The following is a 23,553-nucleotide window of genomic DNA, read 5'->3' on the forward strand; positions in this document are numbered from 1 at the left end:
CAATGAGAGTGTACCAGGGGAGTAGGAATTGAATTTGTCTCATTCATTGCTGTACTTCTAATTCTTTGCAGTGTCTGATACCCAGGAGGTATGCAATATATATAATGAATGAATAAATGAATGAATGAATAATATCATAAAGGTGTCTGCTAACTGCCTCTTCCTTACCAGTAATCTTGTTTTGCCTTCAGCCAAGTTCATTTCCTCTATTTAAAAAAAAAAACCCTTGGACTTCCCTGGTGGTGCAGTGGTTAAGAATCCGCCTGCCAGTGCAGGGACCTCGGGTTCGATCCCTGGTCTGGGAAGATCCCACCTGCCCCACATGCCACAGAGCAACTAAGTCCGTGTGCCACAACTACTGAGTCTGTACTCTACAGCCCACGAGCCACAACTACTGAGCCTGTGCGCCACAACTACTGAAGCCTGCGCACCTAGAGCCTGTGCTCCACAACAACAGAAGCCACCACAACGAGAAGCACACACACTGCAATGAAGAGTAGCCCCCACTCACCACAACTAGATAAAACCCTCGCACGGCAATCCAACACAGACAAAAATAAATTAAATAAAATAATTTATAAAAATAAAAAAATAAATTAAAAAACCCTTCACTTTCCCCTTCTATTCTGTACCCATCTGCTCCTTTATTTAACCTCTAAACGACTGATTTAAACCCCTGTTTCTATTTCCTCTCTGCCTACTCACATCATTTGGTTTCTGCCACTAACATTCCATTGCGTTTTCAAAGGTCAGCACTACCTTCACCGTCACCAAATCCAATTTTTTTTCTCTTAGTCCTTATATCTCTGTATTATTTCATACTAAAAATCAATCCCTCCTTCATGAAATTCTCATCTCTTTTTTGCTCTTGCGGTATTTCATCATCTTGGCTATCCCTCCTATCTCTTTGATCAATATTTCTCTGACCCCCTTTTCAACATCAACTCTCTAAATATACCCCAAGGTTCTCCCTCAGCTCTTCTCCTTCTAAATTTTCCTTTCTGAAAACCTCATCAGCTCTCATGGTTCAGGATTATCCCTATACAGATAATTCCAATTCAGAATTCTCTCTTGAGCTTCAACACGTCTAATGCCTTCCAGACATTGGATAGCTCACAGATCCCTCCCTTCATCATGTCCAGAGCTAAATTTATCATTTCTTTCTCTTCCACCTGTAATATATATCCCTCTTCTTAAGGAATAGTACATTTGTCCGTTGCCCAGGCTGCCCATTCAATCATTAACACTCAGTATAATTTTCTGTTCTTCACAAGCGACTCACTTTCTTGCTTGAACACTTATATTCTATATCAGAGCTATCCCACAGAACTTTCTGTGATGATGGAAATGTCAAATATGGTAACCACCAGCAACATGTGACTACTGGGCACTCGAAATGTGGTTAGTTCAACCAAGCAACTAAATTTTTAATTTTAGTTCATTTAAATTAAATTTAAATCTCCATGAGTCTAGTCGTTACTGTATTTAACAGCATTAGAATACCTTTTTCTTAATACCATTCTGGAACAAAAGGCAGTACAGAGTAGTGATCAAAAGCACAGGTTTCTGAACCAGACTGTCTGGGTTTGAATTCCACCTCCATCACTTATTAGCATTGTGACCGTGAACAAGTCAGTTAATACTTCTGTGCCTCAACTACTTCATGTGTCAGATAGGGAAGCTAATAGTACCTACCTCAAAGGGTTGTGGGCATTAAGGCTTGTGGATTAGTATGCAAAATAGGTGCCTAGCCAAAGTAAGCACTAAAAAATGTTAGCCATCATTTATTATTACCATTATTTTAAAGATCATTTATATAAAGACCTTGTCCCACCTACCAGTTCCCACCTCATATTTTTAGTGGTAGGAAGACTGCCCTTAAAAAATTTTTTTTTCTCCCCAGTGCTTGTATATTGTTATGCTGCCCAAGAGGAATTCAATAGATACTGATTGTGTGCAATGTGTAAATTAGAGTTAAAAATCCCATTAAAGTGAACTAGAAATGACAAATCAATTTCCTTATTTATAATTTGTGAAAAGATTAAATTCTGTAAGTTTTGTTTTCATAATTAAACACAGCCATGCATTTATATTGGTCCCATTAGACTTGGGGCAACAAAATTAGAACACAGCAATGAATGAAGAATACCACAAAATAAAACTTTTCTCTCTCTTCCCTTCAGTTCAGTTACACCTCTGCACTGCATACTAAATCCAAAATGTTAATAATTACCGAGTACATACTTTAAGCTTATTAGCTTCACCCAGTACTTGAAATTAAACCATTACATTATCATCTTTACCATCTCTATTTTTAGTTGGCTATTAACAGATGTGAAATGAGCTAAATGGGGCAACTGTTTTTAAGAGTTCTGAAGAGTGTGTATTTATGGATCTATACTGATTCTGGAGATCCCCTTTCAGGTTTCAGTAACACAGAAGCTGTAATTGCAATATAAAAGCTGCTACAGCAGAAAGTGTTCTTTCAAGTTATTTAGGTAAAGCCTTTATCAGATTTAACCATCCTTGCTAGAGGGAAGAACTGTTCACTTTATTACAACAAGAGTCAATATAATTTACATGTCTATCAGAACTTACCTTAAGATTATCGTTTAAAAATGCCTTTTACTTATGTTGTCACTCAAGAAATGCATTTTTCTCTAAGAAGACAGATCAACCAGCCCAATTCAATGAAGAGTAATAAAAGCAAGATCACTTTCAGCCCCACATGCCCAACTCTTCCACGGTAATGCAATTCAGGCCAGTCTGGCTTTAAAGAAGTCAGTAACACACTCATTCCAGTAAAATTCATCACATTATTACATGACACTTGTCTTCGACTACTGTAGCCTTTATTCCAGTCTCCCTTTGGGCAGTTTTACATCCTCCCCACTGTTCCCTGGAACTATGGAGGGAGTTCAAAAGTCGACAGTCTTTCATAAGATAACTCAAGGGAACTTCAATTTCACTTTCTCCAAAAGCAGGGGTTTCCAAAGGAAATCGCTACTGTTACTTCTAAAACTTGGTCAGGGTTCTTGGGAACTAACTAAACTCATATTGATCTGCAATCTGGGACATACGTAGAAGAACTCCTTACAGATACACCCCGAGTCTCCACCTTCATATACAGGAGGCTGCTAAGACAAAGTTTCTTTTGGAAATTTTGCTACCAGCTACACTCAAGACCTGTTATCCTAAGTTCCCATATACTTTGGGTCCTTAATTGGTTTCTTATATTCTGATTCCCAAACTGCTTTCTGCTTCCTCTACCCATTATTCAATCCCAATTGTTTCCTTCTTCCAAATCTTTCCACTTCTCTCCTAGAAACTTACTCCATGATTATATAAAATTCCATTATATTCTTATCCTCAACCTCATTGTATTAACTGATGCCAGCCTCTACCCTGAAGATAAAACTTCTCCTGCTGCCCTCTCAGATGGATGCTGTTCACTCTTCCACATTCGAATTACCCTGGAGTTAAAAAATAGGAAATACCTTGCATGAGGCTTTGGACCATCTAGCTATACTCCCCTTCCCTTCCTCTTCCCTTACTGTTAATACCTTTTAACTCCCTGTCAGCATCTGATTCATAGTCTTGCCTCTCTAAGTCCTGTCATTAACCACTTCCATATCCACTTTGAAAACTGATTGCACATCCTACCCAGTGTTCCTCAAAACACTGTTCACCTGCACCAGAATTGTCTCAGGTGCTTCTTAAAATGTAGATTCCTGGGCATGTATAACTCTGAATCAGAATATCTGGGGGCCTTTGTTATAAAGCAGAAACTAACACACCATTGTAAAGCAATTATACACCAATAAAGATGTTAAAAAAAAAAGAATATCTGGGGGCAAGGTCCAAGAATCAAATTAAAAAACTAAGACATCAGGGCTTCCCTGGTGGCGCAGTGGTTGAGAGTCCGCCTGCCGATGCAGGGGACACAGGTTCGTGCCCCGGTCTGGGAGGATCCCACATGCCGCGGAGCGGCTGGGCCCGTGAGCCATGGCCGCTGAGCCTGTGTGTCCAGAGCCTGTGCATCCAGAGCCTGTGCTCCGCAATGGGAGAGGCCACAACAGTGAGAGGCCCGCGTACCGCAAAACAAACAAACAAACAAACAAAAAAACAAAAAAAAACTAAGACATCAGACTGCTTATCAAAGCAAAATTTAACTATATCTTATTTACAAGAAATACACTGTAAATACAAGGGTACAGGAAACACAAAAGTTAAGAGATGGAAGTAAGATACACCACAAAACATTAACTAAAAATAAGTTGGTTTATACAATATAATACTATTAACTATAGTCACCATGTTGTACATTATATCCCCAGAACTTATTTACCTTATAACTGGAAGTTTGTACCTTTGAGCATCTTCACCCATATTACCCCTCTCCCCCTTTCACCCCCACTTCTGGCAACCACGAATTTCTTCTCTGTTCCCATGAGTTTGGTTATTTCAGATTCCACATCTAAGTGTGCTAATACAGTAATTGTCTTTCTCTCTCTGACTTATTTCACTTAGCATAATGCCCTCAAGGTCCATCCATGTTGTTTCAAATGGCAGAATTTCCTTCTTTTTTATGGCTGAATAATATTCCACTGTATATATAACACAATTTCTTTATCCATTCATTCATTAGTGAACACAATCTTAAAAATTCTCATGACAAGAAAAGAATTGTAACTATGTGAGGTTATGCATGTTACCTAAACTTATCGTGGTAATCATTTCTCAGTATATACATATATCAAATCATTTTGTTGTACACCTTAAACTAATACAAAGTTATATGTCAATTATATCTCAATAAAACTGGGGAAAAAAGTGGGATTTAGCTGTTTTATTACCAGACAAAATAGACTTAAAAGTACAATGTATTACTGGATATACAGAGGATATATCATGATGATAAAATGTTAAACCCTTCTGGAAGTTTAAACAATCTTAAATTAGAACACACCTAATAAAACAACCTCAAAATATATAAACAAAAATGGGCAGAATTAAAATGAGAAATAGAAAAATCCACACTTATAGTTGGAGATTATAATACTCATTCCTTAGCAACTGATGAAACAAGCAACAAAGAAAATCAGTCGAGATAGAGAAGATTTGAACAAAAAGACTAACAAACTTGACCTAATTGATATATTTAGAACAATGCACTCAACAGTTACAAAATATGCATTCTTTTCAAGTGCACAGAAATATTTACCAAAATTGGCATTAAGCAAATCTCATCAAATTTCAAAGAATGAAATCATACAGCACATGTTCTATGCACAATGAAAGTAAGCTAGAAATCAATAATTAAAAGATAATAAACATTCTCAAAGTTTGGAAATTAAGTGGCACATTTCTAAACCACCCATGAGTCAAAGAAGAAATCATAATGGAAATTAGACAGTATTTTGAACTGAATGATAATAAACAAAATTTCAGAGAGGCAGCTAAAGCTGTGCCTAGATAGAAATTTAGAGCCTTAGAGCTTTCTAAAGGGAAGCCTGAAAAAAACCAGTGAAACAACTACCCAGTGCAAGAAGTTAGAAAAAAAAACAGCTAATTAAACCCAAAGAAAGTATAGACATAATAGAGAAAAAACCAGAAATTAATAAAATAGAAAACAGACATATAATAGATAAAATCAACAAAGCCCCAAACTGGTCCTAGATAGACCTCTAGCAAGACTGACCAAGAAAATAAGAGAAAGGCCACAAATTACCCATATCAGAAATGAAAGAAGGAATACTACTGCAGATCCTACAGATATTGAAAGACAATAGAGGATATAAAAACAAATTTTTTGACAATTTACATGAAGCAAATTATTTCAAAAACGTAAGTTATCAAAATTGATATAGAAGAAATAGTCATTTTCATATTTTCTTTAATGTTATTTAAAAACTCCCACAAAGAAAACTTTAGGTCCAGAGGTTTTTAACTGTGAATTCTTCCAAATACCTAAGGAAGAAATAAAACCAATCTTACATAAACTCTTCCGGAGAATAGATACAGAGGTAAAACTTCCCAACTCATTTTACGAGGCTAGCATAATCCTGATACTAAAATCCCACAAGGAGATTATAAGAAAGGAAAATGATAGGCCAATATTCCTCATGAATTTAGATGCAAATATTTGAAAAAAAAAGTATTAGTAAATTGAATCTAGTGCTATATGAAAAGAATACATCAAGACCAAGTTGGATTTACTCCAAGAATGCAAAGTTGGTTTAACATTTAAAAATCAATCAAAATAATTTACCATAGTTACAAAATAAAGCAGGGAAATTATGATTATCATGCAAAAGCACCTGATAAAATCCAATACCAGTTCGTGGTTCAAACGCTCATCGAAATAGAAAGAGAAGGTAACTTTAATCTGATAAAGTATATCTACAAAAAGTCCTATAGCAAAACCCATATTTAATGGTATTACATTAAAAATTTCCTGAGATTGGGAATGAGACATGGATGCCTGTTAGCACCACTTCTACTTAACACTGTACTGGGGATTTAGCCAATTCAATAAGAAAAGGGGAAAAAACCCCAAATAAGATAAAAGGTGAATTACACGCGCAGACTGGGCTCTGAGTAGGTAAGAGGGGCAGGTGGGCGGGGCAGGAAAATGAATTTAAGTTCAATTTCAACTTCAAATTGTAAAGCACTAGACCTTAACTTCACACCTTTTAAGCTTCTCTCTCATCCTCCCTACAAACCTGTAGGCTAGATAAAGCAGGTATTATTTACCTCTAATTTGCAGATGACATACTAAGGCTCAGAGAAGTAAACTGATTAGTCTAAGTTTCTCTTTAAGAAGCAAAAGCAATATTCGACTGACCCAGGAAGTGGAAGTTCAACTCTAAGTTTCTTTTCAATATGTTAAGCTTTCTCACAGAAAGGGAGCTAGAAAAGTCCAAAGGGAAATTTTGTCCAGAGCTTATTATTGGGTCTCCCAAACTTAAATAAAGTTGCCACTGAATTCATTATCTAGTTTCTTTTTCTTCCATAGCTAAGAATTTGGGAACATAGTAGGCTGAAATGATATAGACAGGTCCCCTCCGACTTCAAACTCATAGAAATGCCATAAAAATATTTTTTAAAAATAAAAAGGACACACTTAAGAAAAAAAAAAAAAAAGGAAATTCCCCAGATGCTAGAAATGAAGGAAAAACTTAAAGATTATGAAATGGGAGCTGACCCAGATTCAGATATAACTTTAGGGGTTGGTCCCCAAAGTTTTACTGCCCAGCCAAGAATAGGGGTCTGTTTTCCAGCTTTTAAGGCAAGAGTATATGTGGGTGAGTGACAAAGAACAGATTCCCTTCTTGAAATGTGGACCCTTGATGAGCAGCCCAGTCAGTGAAAGAGAGTAGGAAAAACTCTGTCCACTGGCTAAGGAAAGCAGGAAAAACTTTCTGTCAGGGACCTTGTAGAAAGTAGATGAAAGATCCACAAAAAATGGAAACCACAATCAGATGCTGGGGGGAATTTACATTATCAAGATTGCATGGAAATTCCAAGCTGAGTAATTACAAGGATCACTGAAATCGCTAGGGCTCTGGCAGCAACAGAAATGAAAGGCACTGTACTCTCACAACACAGCATACAAGACTTCAAAAGGGAAGAGGAGAAAAAAAATCCTGTTGAAGATGTGGTCATCTTCAAGAATTACAAACCATACAAGAGGTACATTTCCATGAGGTAGAGTCTGCATATATAGCAAGTAGGACATCTGTCACCCACCCAGAAAAAAAAATAGAACAAGCCAAAAGAAACCATAAAATATTATGTTGAATATGATTAAAATAAAAAGTAAAATATAATGAAAGATCAGAATATTTTGAAAAATTTTGACATTTGAAAAAGAACCGAAAGGAACATCTGGAAATTAGAAGTTACAGTTACTGAAATAAAAAACTGAGTGGATTTATTAAAAAACAGATTAGACATAGTTGAAGAGATTCTTAGTTAACTGGAAGGCAGATATGAGTACATCATCCAGAATGCACCACGGAGAAACAAACAATAGAAAACATGAAAGTGCAATTAAAAGATGTGGAGGACAAAAATCCAATAGAAGTTCAAAAGAAGAAGATAGAAGGAAAGAGGTAAGGCAAACAGATAATGGCTAAAAATTTTGAAAAATGAAGATATATACGAGGCGTACAACTTCTGAGTAGGATGACTAAAAACTAATCCACCCCTAGATGTAGGTTAGCAAAACTACAGAACATCAAAGATTATAAAAAATTTTTTTTTTTCTAAAGCAACTAGAGAGAAGAAATTACCTTAAAAAGGAATAACACTTAGGCTGACAGAGGATTTCTAATCAGTGGCAATATACATCGCAGACTGTGGAACAACAGGTGCAAGGAACTGAAGGAAAATAACTGTCAATCTAGCTAACTGCTATTCCCTCCTTATTTATTTCTTAACTCAATGGAGAGAGGTATGCTAGTACAAGAGAGGCCTGGACAGGAATAGCTGGAATTAGCAAGACCAAAATATCTGGGAAGATAGCTAATTCAGTGGAAACTGCACTTGGGTTTCCTAAATGTGATGTGGAACAGATGACCTAGATATAAGGCTCCAGAAGCTTTTGCCTTTACACTATATTTCTAGCCAAAAGTTGGCTGTCTTAGTGGGAAAGCCTCGAGCAGAATGATTTATGGAGCATGTTAAGTGAACTCTAGATATACAGTATAGTAATTAAAAGTGAAGTCTCTGGAATCAGACTAATTAGGATCAAACCTTGACTCTGCTTCTTATGAACTGAATGAATTTGATCAAATTACTTTACTTCTCTATGCCTTAATTTTTGTAGCTATATCTTACAGTTTAAAAAAGACTAAGTGGGACTTCCCTGGTGGCGCAGTGGTTGAGAATCTGCCTGCCAATGCAGGGGACACGGGTTCGAGCCCTGGTCTGGGAAGATCCCACATACCGTGGAGCAACTAGCCCTGTGAGCCATAATTACTGAGCCTGCGCGTCTGGAGCCTGTGCTCCGCAACAAGAGAGGCCGCGATAGTGAGAGGCCTGCGCACCGCGATGAGGAGTGGCCCCCACTTGCCGCAACTGGAGAAAGCCTCGCACAGAAATGAAGACCCAACACAGCCATAAATAAATAAATAAATATTAAAAAAAAAAAAAGACTAAGTAAGCAAAGACATGTAAAACATTGGGCATAGTATCTAGCACAAAGTAGGTGTTTAATAAAACCCAGCTATTATTATTACTTAGTCTTGACTACAGGGCTGTAATTGGATCATGAATTTGAAGGAGTTATCTTTAATATGGCACTGAAAAACTAAAATATAAGAAACACATACCCTGACATCTACTGAGCAGCCCACAGTCCATGACGGATTTCCCAGCACTTGATTTTGGCACAGGAGATGAACTAGGGAAGATTTCCCAACACCTGTAAAAGATACAAGAACTCTAGTCATTTAAAAGACATGCTGAAATATATTATGGCAAAAGTAAGACTGAGAATAAGCAGTAATAATGATATATAAAGCATGGTTGTTTAAAGGGTGTTCATACCATACCAATGATTTAATAAGCTTCATTGATAAAGAGAAGATGGTTAAGGACACTGGTTCTCTCAAATTTAGCATCAGAATCCTCTGGAGGGTTTGTTAAAACACAGAATGCTGGGTCCTGTCCCCAGAGTTTCCAATTTGACAGGTCTGTCATGGAACCCAAAGATTTTGCACTTCTAACATATTCCCAGGTGATGTTGATGCTACGGATCCAGGGAACTCACTTTGAGAACTACTGGTCCAGGGCAATTTCAAATAAACTAATCCCTTTCCTTTGGAAGGATTTCATCTATTCAGTCTATTTTAGAATTGTAGAATCTTAACATATCTTAGAGGTAATCTCCTCTATCCTGACCACCAATGCAGAGGCCCCTTCCACAGACCCTGTTAGATCGTCTTTCAGATTATGCTTGAACACTATCAGTGACAGGGATTCACCATTTCACAATTCCATATTTAGATATTCCAGTTCTCCCATACAGTGATTTTTAGAAAGCAGTCAACCACTTGGCCCAGACTTATCTTTTGGAAAAGGAGAACAACTCTTCTTCTTCTTCTACATCATGGCCCTTTAACTTCATAGACAGCACTTGTCTTTTCTTTTTATTGAAGTATAGTTGACATACAATATTATGTTAGTTTCAGGTGTTCAATCCTTAAATACATTACAAAATGATCGTCACAATAAGTCTGGTAACCATCTGTCCCCATGCAAAGCTATTACAGTACCACTGGTGATATTCCCTATGCTGTACAATACATCCCTGTGACTTATGTATAATTGGAAGTTTGTACCTCAATTCCCTGCACCTATTTCACCCCTCTCCCCACCTCTCCTTTCTAGCAACCACCAGTTTGTTCTCTGTATGAGTCTGTTTCATTTTGTTTGTTCATTTTTTTTTAGATTCTACATATAAATGAGATCATACAGTATTTGTCTTTCTGACTTATTTCATTTAGCATAACACCTTCTAAATCCATTCATGTTGTCGCAAATGGCAAGATTTCATTCTTTCTATGGCTAATAGTCGACCTGTATGTGTATATATACACATATTTTCTTTATCCATTCATCTATTGTGGACACTGAGGTTGCTTTCATATCTTGGCTACTATAAATAATGCCGCAATGAACATAGGGGTGCATACATCTTTTCGAATTAGTCTTTTTGTTTTCTTCAGGTAAATACCCAGAAGTGGAACTGCTGGATCATACAGTAATTCTATTTTTAATTTTTTGAATAGCTTCCATATTGTTATCCACAGTGGCTGCACCAATTTACAATTCCACTGACAGTACATGAGGGTTCCCTTTTCTCCACATCTTCGATGACACTTGTTATTTGTTGTCTTTTTGATGAGTTATTCTGACAGGTGTGAGATGATATCTCATTGTGGTTTTGATGTGCATTTCCCTGATGATTAGAGATGCTGACCATCTTTTCATGTGTATGTCTTCTTTGGAAAAATGTCTATTAAGGTACTCTGCCTATTTTTTAATTGGATTGTTTTTTGATTTGAGTTGTATGAGTTCTTTATATATTCTGGAGAGCCCCTTATCAGATATGTTGCTTGCAAATATCTTCTCCCATTCAGTAGGACAGCACTTTCTTTTCTTATAGATCTCCTGGGTTTAGGATAATCTAATTACTAATGCTAGGGCTAGTATTCTGAGATCTGTAGGAAGAGGAAAGGGAATGAGCTATCCCTGTACATTTATGTGTAGAGTTACTCATTCAATTAACATAACTGGGATGCCATTATAACAAGCATTGTTGGTGAATCTTTATGCGTCACTAGTTATTAAAAATTTAGCCAACCTCTTTGTGCGCATTACTGTGCATGGATCTATCACTTTTTATTATAAAGTTTTATTTACAGTCTATCTAGAAAGTACAGAAAAAAAAGAAGAAAATAAATCACCCAAAGAGCACTACTGTCAATAATGTAGATTTAAATTCATAAGCAGAGTTTTTCTATAAGCAGGTTGTTATTGTGAATATATTACACAGTGTACTTAAAAACAATGAAACATAGCCTTTGCTTACACAGCTGGTTTTGTCTGAAATATCCTACACATCCTCTCCTTCCATTTTCCCTCTCATTGGCCTGGTGAATTAATCTTTCAAGACTCAGCATCATTCTATATATAAAGTCTTCTCTTACTCCATACAGGTAGAACTAAGCACATCACCCACCATCCTCTGCATCTCCGCTGTACACTGCACATTTTTCTATAGAGCACTTAAAATACACTATTACACTTGCTTGTTTATAGAGTTTACTCACTCTGCTTGATTTTAAATTCTTTGAGGCCTGGGACTGGGTTTTACTCATTTTTTATTTCCAGTACTCAGAGAGGGCCTTAATTAGTACTTATTTAGTGGCTAAAAATTTCCATGTTATTACAGAATCTTCATAAATATTTTTAATGTCTCCATAGTAGTTCAGAGAGGAGACATAATGATTTATGTAACCATTTTCTCATTATTAGGTATTAGGGTGCTTTGAACTTTTCATTATGCTAAGAAAAGATTTCTGTTTACACTTTCGTTTAAAATTAAAATTATTTTATTAGTATACCTTCCCAGAAGTGAAATTAATATGTAAACCGAAATCAACATTGAAAGTTCTTGATATACATTGACAATGTTTATCTGGTTACTATGCCACCCGCCATACACATAAGCCTGCAGGTCTTGTTGCACCTCAACAGTATGTAGTTGCTTTTTCATCTTTGTTAGCTTATAAGAGAAAAAAAAGTGACATCTTGCTTTAGTCTGCATTTCTTTACCTTCTGGTAAAGATACACATTATGTTCATCTTTGCTAACCAGTTGTTTTTCCTCTCTTATGAATTATCTATTGATGTGCTCCGCCCATTTATCTACTAGGTTTTACTGTTGTCAATTTACATGACCTCTTCATATACTAGCTGCTCATGTAATTGAACCAAACATTTCCCCAGATTTCCCTTTCATTCCTTTTATTTTTTTACATACAGGCACGTAAGATTTTTGACTACTCAAAGTGAGCTTTGTATTTTATTTACTGCATTGCATCTGATATCTATGGCCTTTAGGGCATATTGTTGATTTTTGTGTTTGCATGTAGGTTTGTTTATGTTGGAGGAATATAACTAGGCATTTAGTTATCAGCTTGATACAAGTCTTGAAATTCTAGTTAAGCTTAACTGTGTCAGAGTAAACAGCTCTATGTAATAATATTGTATAGCTCTCCATGAATTAACTGCATTGGGTGATAAGAGTTAGCTAACATGGGATGAACTTTAAACAGTAAGAACAACAGAAGTGCCAGGAATAGTGGTTAACTTTAAGAATTTTGGAAAATTCTGATTCAATGTTTTCATCATTAGAACTAACTTAGATCAAAAGAATGCACTTGATTTGCTGGGGAAAAAAAGTTCAATATAATCAAATAAATGCCAGCTCCAAACAGAGCTGGTAATGTATTAAACTCATCCCTTACATATGAAGGAACAAAGAGAAAAGAGTGTGTGCATGTTAGAGAGACTTTCAGGATTCCTTACTAAATTATCAAATATCTCTATGGGATACAAACAAATTTCTAAATCCCTAGTCATTCCTTTATATATTTGCGAAATCCTCAAAATTTCACAGGGGAAATGAGCCTTTATTCAAGGTAAACTTTGAAGTTTAAATACAAAGGCAGATGAAATGTAAAAAGTATATTCTAACTTGTAAGACAGCAAATCATTGTTAAAAGGGAACTAATAAAAAGACAATAACTGACTTTGCACATATAGCCTAACAACAGTGAATGTGTGACAAGATCAATCACTTTCCTGGTGGGCATAGCTCTGTCTTCTGTTTTACAACTAAACTATAATAATAATTTTAAAAGGCTTACTAACTGCCTGATCACTTTTTCACATTTAATACAGCAGCCAATTCAATGCTGTTGTGTAATGCATTGATTCCACAATTATATCCCCAGCACCTAATTCAGCATTTGCCATGTATTATAATAGGGAAATAATTTTTTTGGGAAAAAAATAAATCGATTAGTTTGAGCAAGATGTAACATGAAGCGATTGTTAGATGCAATAGAAAGGTAATTATAAATGAGAGAAAGCACCCACTTCACATATCATGAAGAACTGTGTTAGCTCTGGATTCTTCTAAATCCTACTTGGTGATACTCCTACGAAGCCCATTTAGACCACTGTTGCTTTCTTTATCTGTAAAACTGAGTGCTTTTATTAAATTAACTTCAGCACCACTTCATGCTAAAGTTGACATAAATTGGATTATGTTCATAGAATTTCATAATGCAACTTTCTGAAGGGAATATTAAATAATGCTCTCTGTAAAATACTTTGCAATGCAAATAATCTTCAGGCAATGTGAAAATGTTCTCAACCTCCTCCCCCCACCAATTTTATTCAGTTTGGTAAGGCTAGTTTTCAAGCTCTTTGGGGTATGTCCTCTCCACCTCCAAGCATCTGACACAACGTCTTTGCTCAAGCAGACATCCAAAGGTCAACTCCAGAAAAGCACATCTATGAAATGCTAGGTTAACATTTATTCCAAGTTCTTAAGACGCTTAGGAGTGGAGGGTATGAGAAACAGGATAGTGAAGGGGAGATAGAAACACAGACTTCAACTCCTGTTCTCAAGCGTCCAAGGTAAGAATTTTAACACTAGGATTAAACTGGGCTCAGCATTAAGTCCTAGCTGCTTCCTAAAATGGCCCTTATCTTATTTTTTCTATTTCTTCCAGCCTAGCACATAACAGTTTTTCAATTAAGATTAAACAGAACAAAGAAAAAAGAAGCGCAGTTGAGACTAAAACAGGTCTACCACCTGATACTTCACGAAATAATATGGGTTAGTGTTCTAAGTACGTGGACTCCCGGCTCAAACTAGTTCTGTCATTTACATCTCTTTAAAAGAGATTTGTCATTTGTGAAATGGGATAATAGGACTGATCTCAGGATTAAATGAGTTAATATATGCAAAGCACTTGGAACAGTGTCATTCTTCTTAGTGCACATTTGATTTCTTTAATTAACAAAATCTATTAAAGGCAAGGTCCTAACTTCTGTCTCAGCACGGCGCCCAGTACAACACTCAACCTCCGCAGATCTTTTAAAACAAAGGATCACTAGGCTTCGGTCGCCCTGGAAACCGACGTAGAAACCAGCGAAAACAGAGAAAGGCCCCGGCTCCGCGCCCCCCACCCCTGCGATGCCGCCGCTCCGTTAAATTGAGCAAAGTCCTCTGGGAAGTGTAGTCTTTAGGCCTTAAGAGGGAATTCAGCCACGGGCCGGAGTCAGTTAGTCGGTGTGTGTGTAAAGGGAGAGTGAAAGGGGAGGATTTTCGGATAACTCAAAAGTGTCGGGAGCCCCAGAGGTGGGTTAAGCGGCTCACCTGAGTCTCCCAACACCAGTACCTTCACCCGATCCAGGGACGCCATCTTGCCACTGCCTTCCTGAGGTTAACGCCTATTCCGGGATTATAGGCCAATCAGAGCTGGGATTGGAAGGCGGAGTCTTCAATGTCATTGGCCAATAGGAGCGTGACTGTCTTGATTGAAGGCCTCACTGTGCTGATTGGCCCGCCTAGTTAAAAGTAGCGGGTGGTTTCTAAAGCTGGTCGCAGGAATAGGGCGTTCTCCTTGTCGCGCAAGTGGCGTGGCTCGTTTAAACCAGTAGTTGAGGCGCTGAGAGAAGCTGTAGTGGGAGTGTTCGAGGATTCGCCTTGGTAAACCTTGTTCCCTGTTCCTTGTTCTCGGTTCCCTGGCCCGGCGCCGCCTTTCAGGGTGTCTTCTCCTTTTCGCTCCTTTCTCCATAGCTAGCCTCCTCCCCCTTAGCTGCTCTCTTGACTCGGTTCTCTTCTTGGTTTCCAAAGAACTATTGACCCGGAGCGGCCCATGTGCGACCTCGGGTAGGACGGGCTTGGCTGCGCCGAGTGTGGCCTCTGGACTCAGCTGGTAGAGTCCGAGCGGATCTAGGGTGTCGGGGTGTCACAGTGGGGAGGAGGTAAACATTACCGGGCTCGTGGAGGCCAGCTTGTCCGGAGGTTTCGCGGTGATATGCCACTGTATGTATGAAGGCGTGGAGAGTACCGTGAAATATGGTAGCCGAGAAAGCCAGTTGGTTGTGTAGAATCCAAGTTCTTCTGGAACTGGAATAGAAGTATACTGAAATAATATGACAGGACTCCCCACATCCACTCCTTCCTTCTTTTACACGCTGCAGTCAGCATAATCCTTTACAATCACGAATTTGATGCTTTCACCTCCTTAAAACCATTTGAAGTTTAAGAAGAGGGTTTCCAATACCCTATCTTTTTCTACTCTGGAAGCTGCAGTGGAGGAAGTGAATTGGGGGGAAGCTGGCAGGGTGGGCATGTTTGAAGAAAAGGTGCTTTACGAGACCTATTGAAAGTTTTATGGAAGTACTAGACCAGCTGTGCTGCACGTTGGAAAGTCAGTGGTGAACAAGATTAATCTCCTGGTCTCCGAGGTAGACGTGGAGAAAGTATAAGTCTATTCACTGCAGCGAAGAAGGGGAAAGAACTATGGGAACATGTGAAGGGGGGGGGATCATTCTGAGCCACTAAGGGAAGTCTGAGAAGGTGTCTCTGAGGAAATGTCATTTGAGATGTGAAGGATGATTAGGAGAAGGGACTTTGGGCTTAGCTGTGGGAGCAGAGAAAACAGCATGTGCAAAGGCCTGGAAGTAGGGAACGCGTGTGTGGCTCACAGAATTGAGAGGATGCCAGTGTGGCCGGAGATAAAGCTGAGGAGGGTAGACCAAGCACAGAGAATGCATTCATTTCAACTTTGTTTCTCCAACTCTGTTGCCCGGTGTTTGTATGATTAGAATACATAGGGTTCAAAAGCAAAACCAACTTGCCTTTGGGGGTCTGGGCTGTAGGGTGGTAGGTGAGGCTGGGAGGTGACTGATAGATTCTGAGGCTAAGAAGAAGAAACAAGGCCTGGCCCCCAGAGGTCACACACTGCAAAGTCTCCAGAGGCCAGCCAAGCTCCTTCCCTGTTTAAAAATGTCAGCTGCTCTTTAGCTAATTGTTTCCATGTGGGAACATGGTCTCATTTTTTTCTGCAGATATTTGCAGTTCTCAAGAGGGCCTGAAAAAATTGAAATTGATGTGAAATCTCATGATTTTTAATGTTAACCACAAATTCAGAAAATTTTCAAAACATTCTTTGAGTCAAACGATGTGGCACAGGCTACCAGTTTGAGACCTCTCATCTCACTATTATGAAATCCAGAGATTGAGGAGATTTGGCATAATTGAGGGAGTAGAGGCAGTGAAGGAGAGAACACAATGTTCAGGAAGGAGGATTTTAGAGTGTAGAGATTTTGAACAAGGTGGCACAGCATGACTTCTTTGCTGAGTTCCAGTTTCATTTGTTCAGCCACCTGCAGGACATCTTCACAGTAATATTCTGTGTTATTTCCTCAAAGACAAGCAACTAAAACTGAATGAATGCCTCGTTTCTTCCAAACCTGTTCCTCTTCAGGTGTTAACCTCTTTCTCATAGTAGTACTTTTCTAGTTACACTGGTTTAAAACAAATAGCTATATGTTATTGTTTAATAGGTATAATGTTTCAGTTTTACAAGGTGAAAAGAGTTGTGGAAGTGGTTGGTGGTGATAGTTGGTTAGCATTATGAATGTATTTAACATTACTGAACTGTCTGCTTAAAAATACTTAATCGGTAAATTTTATGTTATGTATATTTTATCCCAATAAAATTTTGGGAGAAAAACCCCAAATAGCTATTTAAAATTTCCCTACTCTGTAACTCCATTTCCAATGTATTATTGGGTCCTTTTGATTTTGTTCCTCTAATAAGTTTCATTCATCCTGTCCTCTTGTAATTTTTTCTTGTCTTTCGTAGTTTAGGTTTGATTACTATCACTCTTAATGTTTCCACAGTGCCTCCATTTTCACTTACTTCAGCCCATTTCTCAAATTGTTGTAAGAGTCACTTTTCTAAGTAGGGAGTCTTGTTATGTATGCCAGTACTTAAAGGAACTCTTACGATGCCAGCCTTGAAAGTCAAACACTTTACATGAATTATCTCATTTAATCTCATACATCAACTCTATGAGGAAGGCACTGTTAATCTGATGAAACTGAAGCTGAGAACTTTCCAGGTTCACAGGCTAAGAAATGGTGGAACTGGGATTCAAAACCTAAAACTATTGGACTGCAGAGTCCTCATGTCACTCCCTTTCTCAAATCTTTAGGGCCCCCTAGGGTGTTTCAGGCAAAGGTAACAGGCTGAATGATGTGGCACAGGGCCCTCCCCATGCAGGATGTGCTTTGGCCAGGTATGTAATAGTCAGGTACCCAGTTTGTTGGTAACAGTGGTCAGGGACTTATTCTGTATATTAGAGTCACCTAAGGAGCTTTAAAAATTAGTGTGATGCCTAATCTGACCTGCTCAGACCAGCTGAAACAGAATCTCTGGGAATGGGGCCCAGGGTGGGTATTTTTAAATGCTCCCCAGATGATTCTGCTTTATAGCCAGGGTTGAGAACCATTGGCCCGGAAAATGGAGTATATGGGGTGGAAGGTCAGGGAGGGGAGTACAATAGTAGGAAATAATACTGGAAAAGTAGGTTACTTTGACATTGGTCTACCATCCTTTGGTCTGTTTCCGAAGCCACATATTGTGTTCTGCCAACTGTTGACCATGTAAAACAAAACAAAACAAAAACCCAAAAACTAGGTTCAAGTTCAATGTATAGGCCAAATTGGAAAGAATAAAATGCACATGGCAGTGTGTTATACTACTACTTTGGTGTTGAACCCAGGCACTTGCTTGGCATCCTTAAGCCTTGGGATGACAGGAAGGCTCTAGGACCACAGGTTTGGACCTAGGTGCTACTTCGTTATCTCTTATATATAGTCATGCCTGAGTATTCACAATCCAAAATATAACTGACTTTCCTTTCATTTTTCCTTTATTAAAGGTAGGGTATTATAACCACCCTCCCCCCACCATATGTGTATTCATTGGTTATTTAGGAATATCTTTTTAGAATAGTACTGTGGATATAAAACTGTTTCTTATAAAATAGGGTGATAGGGTTGATAACTACTGATTTTAAATAAAAGATTCAGTAGAAACTAGTATTAATAACACTATGATTCCCTATGGAAATAATTCAGAAGGCTGTTAAAAATTTCCTTATAGTGTAGGGAAATTTCATTTGATATAGTCTGTATGATATAGTCTGTGTGCCTGGCCGTTTTTAGTTTGAGATGTATTAAATTGATATAGATGGTGTCTTTATTAACAGGTGCTTCCTAAGCACATTACATTCTCATTTATTCATCACAACCACCTCATTGAAGTAGTTGATATTATCCTTATTTCTCAGAGCGTGAAGTGTGGCTTGAAGTTGTTAAGGGATTTGCTCAGGATCACACAGCCACTTAAACAAGGCTATCTGACTCTAATTCCAAATCCCAGGCTTTTTAACAACCACATGAAAGTCTAGCCCATGCCAGTTTGGGCTTCTAGAAGACAGCTTTCTGGGTACAGTTAGCTTCTACTTGTCCTGCAGGGGATCCAGTATTTAAGGATATCTTGGTGTTTGTTGTTACTGTTTTTTAGAACCGTATAGCATTTGCTTACTTGGTCATTTAACTTTTCAAGGTTGGTAAAGCTGTCTGGATATAATTGTTAATTTCTTTCAGATTTATAACAGTAATTTTGCCAAACATCCCAGCTGGTGATTACTTAGGCATTTATTGGTTTGTTGTGATTTTATTGTGAGAGCATGACTATGTAAAACATCCTAGAATCTATCTTGGTAGAAAATTTTTACTCAAGAAAAGAAATAAAGGCACTTAAAAAACTAGGCTAACTGCTAAGTTTCTCAGGGTTTTTTTTTTTTTTTCCCCAGCATTCCCAAAGATCTGTAGCATTAAGAATAATGAGACTTCGTTTAGATTTTTGAGTTTCTCTTTCTGAAATAAAGTGAGCTTGATATAGTATATCATTGCTATAAGTAATGTTAATTTTTGGAATTAAACACACAGTAGGTCATGAAAGTAACCATTTAAGAAATATGTCAAGCTTCTAAGGTGTAATCTTTTGTGTACTCTAGAGGAAAGTCTTGTTCTCTGTTAAATGCTTAGCATTATAAGTCTTTTAAAAACAATGTTGTAAGTACCTTTGTGGCACTCCAAGAATAGCGATTACCAACTACCTAATGGGTTGATTATTCTAGATTTAAAATGATTACTTTGTCCTTATGCCTAGCTAATTTTCTCTTTTTTTTCCTGAATTCAGTACATTTAAAGTTGAAGTTTGCTGCTAAAGATGGCAGATCCAGATGTCCTCACCGAGGTTCCTGCAGCTTTGAAGCGGTTAGCCAAGTATGTGATCCGGGGGTTTTATGGCATTGAGCATGCTTTGGCCTTGGACATCTTGATCCGAAACCCCTGTGTGAAAGAGGAGGACATGCTGGAGCTGCTCAAGTTTGATCGGAAGCAACTTCGATCAGTCTTGAATAATTTAAAGGGAGACAAATTCATCAAGTGCAGAATGAGGGTAGAGACTGCTGCAGATGGGAAAACCACTCGCCACAACTACTACTTTATCAATTATCGTACTCTTGTTAATGTGGTAAAATATAAATTGGACCACATGAGAAGGAGGATTGAAACTGATGAGAGAGATTCCACCAACCGGGCTTCCTTCAAATGTCCCGTCTGTAGTAGTACTTTTACAGATTTAGAAGCTAATCAGCTCTTTGATCCCATGACAGGTGAGATTGTTCCAGTTTATGAATCTTTCAAGTAACTTTTTACAGTATGTAACCTTTTTCTTAAGTTGATTCATCTAGTTTTTAAACTGATCATATATATCATTATAAAATGGATATATTGGTGTAAGTAAGCATATAGTTATTCTTAGTCTTAATGTCCTGTTTGACTGTCATACTACTTTTAGAAGCTGTTGCAAAGCCTTTCTCCTTTACAAGGGAGTACTCGTCCATGGACTGTTCTTTTACCCATAGCCCTCTACCTCTGTTTCTACCCCCGTCCCTTATTTACAACTGCAGCCTAATCTAAAGGGTTGACTTTCTCTACCACTTTGAGGCTATTCTGACTTCACTAAGTTTACTTTTGAGCTCTTCATTCAACAAATATTTGAGTACCTACTTGTGCCAGTCACTGCCAGACAGTTATAATAAATACGTATTATTAGAACTTAAATGCTTTGTTAGTGGAAGTGCAAAGTGCTATCAGGAGGACATAACTAGGGCATCTAATGTGGATTTGGGGAGGCCTCTCAAAGAAGTTTAAACAGCGGGGACCTAAAAAATAAGTAAAAGTTAGCCAGATGAAATAAGAGGGGCACTTTTTCCAAGTTAACAACAGATATTTAGTTTCTTAGCCATTCATTAATGGAAGCGAATCATCAACAGGAGTTATAAATTGCTTCATTTAATTAAATACTTTAGTTTTAAGGATTTTTCTAATCAACACAGAATCTACAAAGCATGTTTTTTCTAAAAATACATGTCTAACATTAACATGGGACACTTTAAAGTGCTAGGTTGTATAGTTATGTTGTTATTTGTAAACTGGAAAAGAGACTATAGTTTTACTAATTACTCAAGTGGATCAATTTTGTGTTAAAAATTTGTAAAAATCTATAGAAAGAATCACAGCTGTTAGGTTAGATTGTCCCTTTGTTACGGCTGAATTCAGGAGTATAGGTTACTTTTTAGTTCATAGATTTGACTTTAAAATAACTATCTGAAAAATATAATTTAAGCTTTTACACATGAAATGTTTTATTATAAAAAAATTACAGGTTTGTGTACATGTTTAATTTTGTATATGTTATATATTGTACACTTTAAAGAATTTTTAAAAATTTTAATGGGAAATAATGCTGATATCAATTAAGATTATTCACAAAAAGAGCAGTGATGGCCTATGACTTTTTTTTCCCCTTATTTACTGTGAAGCAGTCATCTTGGATGAAAATTCATTTAAAGAATTCACATTTGTCTTAAATGTTTAATTTGTCTGAACCTAACTATTTACCTTGAAAGGGCTTAACTAGGAGAGGTCTTGGTTATGAGAAAATCTTAGCCATCCTAAGAATTGCTTGAGTGTACTATAGAGGAGGGTTGTAGACTATATCTGGAGCTCTTTCAAAACAGACTAGAAAAGTCTCATGATTTTTGCTATTCACTCTAACAGATTTCTTTAAGGAGCTCTGGGTTTTGGTTTTTGATTTTCTGCAGATGTTGGTGTTACAGTGGTCGTCCTCGTCACTCTTGACTGCAGTGAAGGTGTTATCCAGTCCCTCAGAGAGGGTAATCTAAAGGAATATGCTTCTACTACATTTACGTATCACTTGATTCTTATTTAATTTCATGAAAGTTTCTAAAAGGAAGTTATCCCATTACTTATATATCAGTATTTAGGAGTTTGATTCATGATGCTCTTCGAATTTTACCTAGGGTTTGTATCTGAATGAAATTAGTTGTAATTAACAGGTGGCTTGTGGAAGAGATGGCCTGACCAAATATAGTCAAGATTATTTGTGTGAGGGAATTGAGATAGGGTAGGGAGCGTGAAAACATATTATGAAAGAGAGCTAAAACTGAAACAGTTGTTTTGTGGCCAGTCTGAACAGAGACTGTTTTCTTAATATGAAGGTTACGGTCAACATGATGGTGGAAAGAAGGGGTTCAGGAGAGCAAGAGTAAGTCACTTTACATTGGTATCGCTCATGGGAGGATGCCCTGAACAGCCAGCACCAATAGTCAACTTAATTGGCAGTTATGTCTCAGTGAAGCCTGAGATACCATGATTGAAAATTCTTAATTATTGGGAACCCTCTTTATGAGAATATACTTGCCTTTTGATTATAATTTGGTTTTTCATTTGGACTTTCCTTTACAGAGAGAATATGATAATTGGGTGATATTAGACCCCCCAACCTCCTTGTCAGTCTGGTTTTGTTTTGTTTTTCCACTATTAGTACCTTGACAACCCTCCTTTGTTCTTCTATACATTCCCTTTAGAAATCTTGGTCTTTTTCCCTCTGTTCCCTTCCTGTTTTGCTCAGTATTCATTGCTCTCCCCGTCATTTTGAAGAAGACGAGAAATAAACATTTGGTATGTGTATCAGAAGAGGAGGAGGGAAGTTTTTCTGCTGTAATATTTATTCTCTCTTTAAATTAATAGTTACAGTTTTCATTCAAAGCCAGTGCTGTACAAAGCTGTTCTATTTCTTGGTTGCTATTGGAGATCGATGGTGTTTCTGACCAGTGATGGAGGTATCTAATGGGCTTCTATCTCCATTCCAATGTCAACAGTTGTTAGGTTTATAAACTATGGTTTATATTAGCAATTGGGGGTACTTAGGAATTAGATTTGAAGCCTTCTAGGCTTTACTTCTTCCCTGATAAAAAGTTCTTAACTCAAGTATATGGGCAACTCTGCCACTGGACAGAGAGTAGTGACTCCTAGATGAGTATCCAGGAATTCTGGGCTCAGGAAATTGGGTCCAGCAAGAATTGTTTTACCGGCATTAATTCACACATAAACCAGCAATTTTCTTACTTCAGTTTATAGCTTTTCCCTCCCCCGCCTCTCTTTTTCCTGAAAATTGTAGATTCTTTCCATACTTTCCATTTAGATTTTGCCTTTGGTGTTCTGGGGTTGAACTCTCCCAATGTTTGATGCTTGATATGTATAGCTAATTTTATTTTATTTTATTTTTAACATCTTTATTGTAATTGCTTTACAATGGTGTGTTAGTTTCTGCTTTATAACAAAGTGAATCAGCTCTACATATACATATATCCCCAAATCTCCTCCCTCTTGCATCTCCCTCCCACCCTCCCTATCCCACCCCTCTAGGTGGACACAAAGCACCGAGCTGATCCCCTGTGCTATGCTGATCCCCTGTGCTATGCAGCTGCTTTCCACTAGCTGTTT

General features: G+C 37.6%; 2 protein-coding genes across 5 annotated transcripts in view; one reads left to right on the forward strand and one right to left on the reverse strand.

Moving 5' to 3' along the window:
* Positions 1-15,033, reverse strand: part of RABL3 (RAB, member of RAS oncogene family like 3) — a 38,772-nt gene extending 23,739 nt beyond the window's left edge. Inside the window, exons 1-2 of the mRNA XM_030857742.2 lie at positions 14,968-15,033; positions 9,339-9,430 (exon numbers count right to left, since the gene is read on the reverse strand). Coding sequence (XP_030713602.1) covers positions 9,339-9,430; positions 14,968-15,013 — 138 coding nt within the window. The 5' untranslated portion in view covers positions 15,014-15,033. The remainder of the gene's footprint in view (positions 1-9,338; positions 9,431-14,967) is intronic.
* Positions 15,034-15,187: 154 nt separating this feature from the next.
* The window catches only part of GTF2E1 (general transcription factor IIE subunit 1), a 48,146-nt gene continuing 39,780 nt past the window's right edge, over positions 15,188-23,553 (forward strand). For 2 of the 4 annotated variants that reach the window (XR_011377385.1, XM_030857727.2), the window contains exons 1-2: positions 15,188-15,300; positions 19,877-20,354. Coding sequence is in view for 3 of the 4 variants with exons in the window: in XM_030857727.2 (XP_030713587.1) it covers positions 19,907-20,354 (448 nt within the window). In the remaining variant the exon portion in view is untranslated. The other 2 variants (XM_030857737.2, XM_030857718.3) reach the window with 2 other exon arrangements.

The sequence above is a fragment of the Globicephala melas genome, chromosome 4 (assembly GCF_963455315.2).
Source record: "Globicephala melas chromosome 4, mGloMel1.2, whole genome shotgun sequence".
Lineage (NCBI taxonomy): Eukaryota > Metazoa > Chordata > Mammalia > Artiodactyla > Delphinidae > Globicephala > Globicephala melas.